This window comes from Eucalyptus grandis, chromosome 8 (genome assembly GCF_016545825.1).
Source record: "Eucalyptus grandis isolate ANBG69807.140 chromosome 8, ASM1654582v1, whole genome shotgun sequence".
Lineage (NCBI taxonomy): Eukaryota > Viridiplantae > Streptophyta > Magnoliopsida > Myrtales > Myrtaceae > Eucalyptus > Eucalyptus grandis.
In genome coordinates this window covers 59,170,070-59,176,556 of record NC_052619.1, presented here as the reverse complement: position 1 = coordinate 59,176,556, position 6,487 = coordinate 59,170,070, and the positions used below count along the sequence as shown (strand labels likewise).

Genomic DNA, 6,487 nt, shown 5'->3' with positions numbered 1-6,487 from the left:
CATCGACAGCAAGGCCCTCGTGTACTCCGCTCCGGCACACTGTTTCATCCCTGATCCGAAAGGCATGAAGTTCTTCAGCATCACATCTGAATCATATTCCTAGAATTGAAAAGGCAGAACGACAGTCAGTGTACCAACTTCGATGGAGCTCAATTGAAATTGATCACGACAACAATGTACAAGTGCTTTCAATTTGCACCTCACCTTCCAGCGCCATGGGTTGAATGTAAGATGGTCTTTGTATGTCTCGGGATTCAAGTGAAGAGCGGAAGTAGCTATCAACACTCCCCAGTGTGCCGGAATTGTGTATCCTGCAAGAATTCTAATCATCATATTGAGTGCTAGATCTGATGTTGGAGTTTGACGACTTTTCAATATTACATATCGAGATAAAGTACCGTTCCATTCCACATCAGTTTTCGTTCGCCTAAACAATCCCGGCGAGATGTTTCCCAACCTCAAGGATTCATGGATCACCTGTTTTTTGAACAGCAATGGTTCAACAACTGTTTTGTGTACTCTGTATTAAAGAACTTTGACCATTTAGCTAGGGGGCATACTTGAAGAGTAAAAGGCATTGATTTGTATTCCTTCCATGTGATCGGGGATTTCGAAATTTCTCTTTGCTTTATTATTGACTCGTGCTCGTCCTGGAAAAGAGCGCGAATGAAAAACTGGGCAAAGATTTTCGTTAAGACGCCGTAATGCATATGTAATGTAGGATTGGCAGTTCATACGGTGATTTCTTGCAACGCTCTAGGGTTCTCTTCAAGGAACATTAGAGCCAAAGTTAACGTTGTCGAAACAGAATCGAAAGTGACGAAAAGAAGACCAAATATGAGTTGGACCAGGAAATCCTCTGTCAAGAATTCCTCTTTACTCATATCTTGCATGACATGGCAAAGGAAGTCATCGTGAAGTCTCCCATGGGAGGAAAGGCGATCTTTCACGGTTCTTCGAATGATTGACAACGCCTTCCTTCGATCCTGCATTATTCATATATCAGAGATTGAAACTTAGATTTCGTACGATAAGATTGACTTCTAACCGATAAATTGGTTCATTTTACCTTGAGGCATTTGTGATATATCGTACCCGGTATATTCAAAGGAATGGACAAGAGGCCTTGGATGAACGAAGAGTATAAATCACCCAATTTCTTCGATGATTGTGTAGGATCATGACTGAACAGTAGCTTTGCACTAAATTCGATTGCCATCTATCAAGAACATCAAAAAGCAAAACGTTATGTTCGACAGATTAACTTACTTGCAGAAAAGGGAAAGATCATTCAAAAGCCTTTTTGGTTCATGGCTTTGGTGTTTACAGTTCCCGTGGCGTGTTTCACATCGATCGATTCTTTGCCTAACCAGCTCGTTATAGTTGCTTGCGACACTTCTTCCATCAAAGGAAGCAGCCTCTCCTTCAGGGCCTCCATGCCGAAGTGCTTTAGGACCGTGCCTCGGATATATTTGTGAACGTTTGTGACATTGAGGCTCGCCTTGCCTTCTTGCGCAAAGAGCTTCGCAAATGTGTCTAGGGCCCATGACTCGAACAGTTTGCCATGCTGCTGAAGGACGAAATGGCAGAATTTTGGATCAGCTGATACTATTATCGCCCGACCAGCCACGCTTGTTCGAAATGTCGTCCCGTACCTACATCCGCAGAACCGACGAAGGGGCATTTTCACAGTTGATCTTACGAAGTAAAATCAGAATTTGCATCATTGATGCTCTATACAACTCGTCCAACAACCATATCCGATAATTATCTAGGCATTAATTAAGTAGCTAGTTTAGTAATCTTCACAATTTCCAGTGTATTGATTCTTCTCATGTTATGTACAATTAGTGCTTTAAAAATTGAAGCATTCCAAATTTAGTATGCCTAAAAGCATCAATACACTCGTTGCTATGACACAGCATGGTATCAAAGTAAATTAAGGAGAATTACCAAAAAAGTCTTCGATCTATTATAATTATGTCAATTTAATTATAATTTTTTTAGTCAATTTAGTCCTAAAATTTTTGTATTTGTACAAAATCAATCCATCCGGCCAATTTTAACTGGTCGACGCTAAAGGACATTTTAAAAATAATATTTTAATATTTTTTGAATTTTTTATAATTTTTTTCTTTTTTCATTTATTTTCCTTACCTTTTTCCCTCCCCCTTCCCCTTCCCATGATAAGGGTCAGCTGATAGCTGGTGACCCCATCGACGCTAAAGATTGCAGAAATGGAAAGGGAAGGAAAAAAAAAAAAGAAAAAAATACTTAATACAAAAAAAAATTAAAATATTATTTTAAAAATGCCATGTTGGCGCTGGTTATATAAAATTGGTTGAATGGACTAAATTAGTACAAATACAAAAGGGTTAGGAATGAATTTGCAAAAAAAAAAAAAAATTAAAACTGAATTGAATTGGCACAATTGTAATAGATTTATAACTTTGTTGATAATTTCTCAAAGTAAATTGCACATAATCCTTGTGATGGCAAATTGCTGCACTTGACAGTCTAGGGGTCTAAAAACTCATTTAATTATCTAATAATTTTCATTTATTTTGCAGCTTTACACCCTGAAATGCTACTCAAAAGTGAAAAACCTTGTGTTTTATGCCTTCCAAAATGTACAGAAAAAGGACAAAATAAAGATATTTGATTACCCAAAATCAGCATTTTTCATGTGAAAATGATCTTGGCATCATCAAGTACCTTTGAATTCTGTCCTTGAGGAAAGGAACGAGGTCCAAAGAGTCGCCAGGGACCATCAACTGGAGGGTCTCGCCAATGAGAGGAAGCCCGAGAGAACCGGGAGGAAGAACCCCATTGCATTTAGGGTTCCTCCATCTGTAAACCCAGTGACCGAGCCATGCGATGGCCAATGCCAACACGCATGTTCCAATCACCCACATCGTTTGTTCTTTTTCTCAAGAGAGCACCAGGCTTTGGTAGCAGTTGGTTGTTGACTGATGGTGATATGTGGTGGGTTTCTTGAATTTCTTTATTCTCTCCCTCTCAATTTGAGGAACTCTACTCTCGTTGGTTCTATATGGAGATCTAATGCGCAGTGGTTGCTCCAGTTGAGTGGTTTAAATAGGGCCAAAGGGATAATCATGGGTATGATTACCAAAAAAAGCCCTAAACTTATTGTGTAGATATAAATTAAGTACTAAATTTTTCTATTTGATCAATTTAATCCTAGCATTTTCAACAATTTGCTAATGTTGTCCTTTTGGCCAATTTAGCCAAAATCGCTGAGGTGGACATAGCCGACTTTGTGTCATTAATTATAGCAATTTATTAAAAAAATTCCTAAATTTATTATTTTCTTTTTTTTTTTGGTTATTTAATTGTCAAAATTAACCTCACCGGCCACAATAAAAAAATCAAAATAAAAATTAAAAAGAAAATTATAAAATAATAAAAAATTCAGATTTTTTAAATTGTAAAAATTATTGATTAATTGTCAAAAGATTTTAGAAAATGTTTAGGACTAAATTAATTAAATTGAAAGATTCATGACTAAATTGATATTTGTGCAATAGATTTATGATTTTTTTGTAGTTTTCCTGATGATCATGTACTCACCGAACGACAAGATTGTAATTAATTTATGCAAAAAGCATGAGATGGTCTTGGTATTCAGAAAAAACCATGTTGTTTGGTTTCCAGTTGGGACGAGAATTTTGGGTCTCATGTGACTCAATATAAGTACTTAGTCTCAATTTCCCCCTACATACATAAAGAATTAACTATTGAGGGATACATATGTAAGACTCCACTCATGAAAGCTCATTATTTCATTATCCTTTGAAGGGGCTTGATCCAAATTTCCACCAAGGGTCTCTTCATTAATGCTTCTATTTTTGTTTTTGTTTTTATGTTCTTTTACTTCCCAAAATGGAAAAAAAGAATAGAAATCCATTTAGTAACATCAACTAATTTTTCTCTTCCTTGAAATAGAAAAGTGGCTAAGAAATATAGTTGAAATAAAAACAAGAAGTAGAAAAAGATAATTTTTTTTTATTCTCGGGAACAATTTCTAGAAATTAGCTATTTTTTCTTTTCTTTTTTCTTTTCTCCTTCCTCACCTCTTGCCGCTCACCACCCCCCGTTGTCTAACCACTGCCGTCGACTGCTGCTGGTCGGTGGTGGTGGAGGTCGTAGGGTGAGGGTGACGAGCGAGAAGGAAGAAGAAAAGAAATTTAAAAATTATCAAAAAATTAAAATAAATTCTACGTTACAAAAAATAAATAAATTTGTGGATCGTACTAAATGCATTTATATTCTTTTTAACTCCGAGAATAGAAATTTTGTATAGTTATTAAACACATTTTTTACTCATAAATTATTCCATTGAATAGAAATAGAAAAAAATTATTTTTGAAAAGAAATTATTTCCCGAAATGGAAACATTACAAAATGGATCCTAATTATTGTTTGCTACAAAGTTAGAGAGCAAATTATTACTCATGCACGGCACCGATGATGCAGCTCACAAAATTATTACTTGTGCATGGCACTAACGATTTAGCTCAAAAGCTCATGCAACTAAGAAAATATTAGGTGCATTAAATATGTAAATTATACATAAATTGACATGAAGCAAAGTGGGTCAAAATGTTTATAATTAAATTGGTCAAATTTTTTTTTTGAGACTAATTTATACAATATGTTTAAGATTTTTTTTTTTGTAATTATCCCAAAATAAACAGTCAACATGTAAATGTACAATTTTCAGGTTTATTTAAATTGATGATCATTTCTTCGAGTTCCCTCCTTTGTATATTCTGATTCTTCACATAAAATAAATAAATTAAATTACACCAAGCCGTCGTTTAAGCACGTGGCAAATAAACTAGTGAGTACGATGGTTATTGTTGCCTAGCGGTGCAACCAATGTAGGATAGTTACTTAAGTACAACAACCACAGTGGCGGTTGTCTGCTAGCCATAGATGAAGTAGGGGTCCATGTGTGTACTTGAGAAAGAGAGGTCACAGGCGTTTTTTTTTTTTTTTTTTTTTTTTTTTTTGGGATAGGTGGGGAGAGCGTATGCACTTTGCTTTTTTCTTTTGTTTCAAAGTACCTGAAAATTTCATAATTAATGGAAATTTTTGGATGCAGTGAGTAATGTCTTAGGTTTTTTTTTTTTTTTTGTGAGAAGATAAAAAATTATTTATTTAATTTATCAAGCAGAGACAAACACACTAGTCAACGAAAAATGGTTTACGGTAAGGAAATTACTGCAAAAATCAGGAAAACTAAGGATGGGCAAAGCAAAGAGTCATTGAATATTCTCCCCCGGAAAATCAGAGAGCCTCATTACTCATGCACGATCCCGACGACGAAGCTATAGAAGACATCAACCGACCACGTCAGCTTCATCACTACGATCCCCCCGGGGCCAAAAAGAAGAAGTCATTTACCACCGAAAGAAGAAGTCATTTACCACCGAATTTCCTTTTTTAGTTATAAATTGGTACAATGAGGAACTGCAAGGTTTGTGGACCCAATATCATTCATATTTATCATGGTCCCAATTAGTCTGGTGGCATTAATAAATGACACAAGATCTATTCCTCATCTTCTCATAAAAGAGTCAAATTTTTTAGTAATTACACTATTACCTATATTTTAAAATTCATTCCCTAAATAAATAAAAAAAGTATGACTGTCTTTCTATTACTTTTCTACCTTTCTCATGTTTATATATACCATGATAGTTCCATTTAAGTATATTGTAATTTATGATCTATATATAGTTGAAAATCTCATTTAAAGTTGTATCGAGTTGATATTCTTGCTATTTTAATCTCTTAATTTACAAATTGAGCTAGATTCAAATAAGAAAACATGAAACACAAAAAAACTGAAAATTTTATCAATCTAAAAATTTGGAACAACATTTATATTAAGTTAAAATTGTAATCAAACATTCTTATGAAAACACTTATTTTTAAAATAAGTATGAATTCGATATAACTTGAAATGAGAATATAGTTTTACGATTGCCGATATTATAGATTGCAATGAACTTAACTAGAGTTATAGTAAAATTTTAAAAACCAAAAAGATCATAAAAACACAGCATTTATCTTTATTTAGTAATTGGATTGAAATACATAAACTATAGTGTAATCATGAATACTTGTGAATGGTAGGGTGTCAATGGTTCGGTTTGGTTTGGTTTTTTTGAAAAATCGAACCAAACCGATCTGTTAGGAAAAAACTTTCGAATCCGAACCGAATAAAACCCGAACTGAACTAAATTTGGGTTCGGTTTGGGTTCGGTTTTTTTCAGTTTTGGTTTTCAGCTTTTAGTTTTTAGTATTTGCATTTGTTTTTTTTTTTTTTTTTTTTTTTTTTTTTTTTTTTTTTTTTTTTTTTTTCTGTTGTATATATTTTTCATTTCCAAGAAATAACCCTTATCGGTTTGTTGGTTCGGTTTGATTCGGTTAACCGATAAAAACATTTTTGGTTTTG

General features: G+C 34.2%; 1 protein-coding gene across 1 annotated transcript; it reads right to left on the bottom strand.

Annotated features, from left to right (window-relative positions):
* Positions 1–731: 731 nt before the first annotated feature.
* Positions 732–2,915, bottom strand: LOC104417599 (cucurbitadienol 11-hydroxylase). Its single transcript, XM_010028848.3, has 4 exons — positions 2,716–2,915; positions 1,328–1,655; positions 1,070–1,219; positions 732–986 (listed from the first exon to the last, which is right to left on the bottom strand). The coding sequence occupies exons 1-4, from the start codon at positions 2,913–2,915 to the stop codon at positions 732–734; spliced, it is 933 nt and encodes a 310-aa protein (XP_010027150.2).
* Between the last annotated feature and the right edge of the window lie 3,572 nt (positions 2,916–6,487).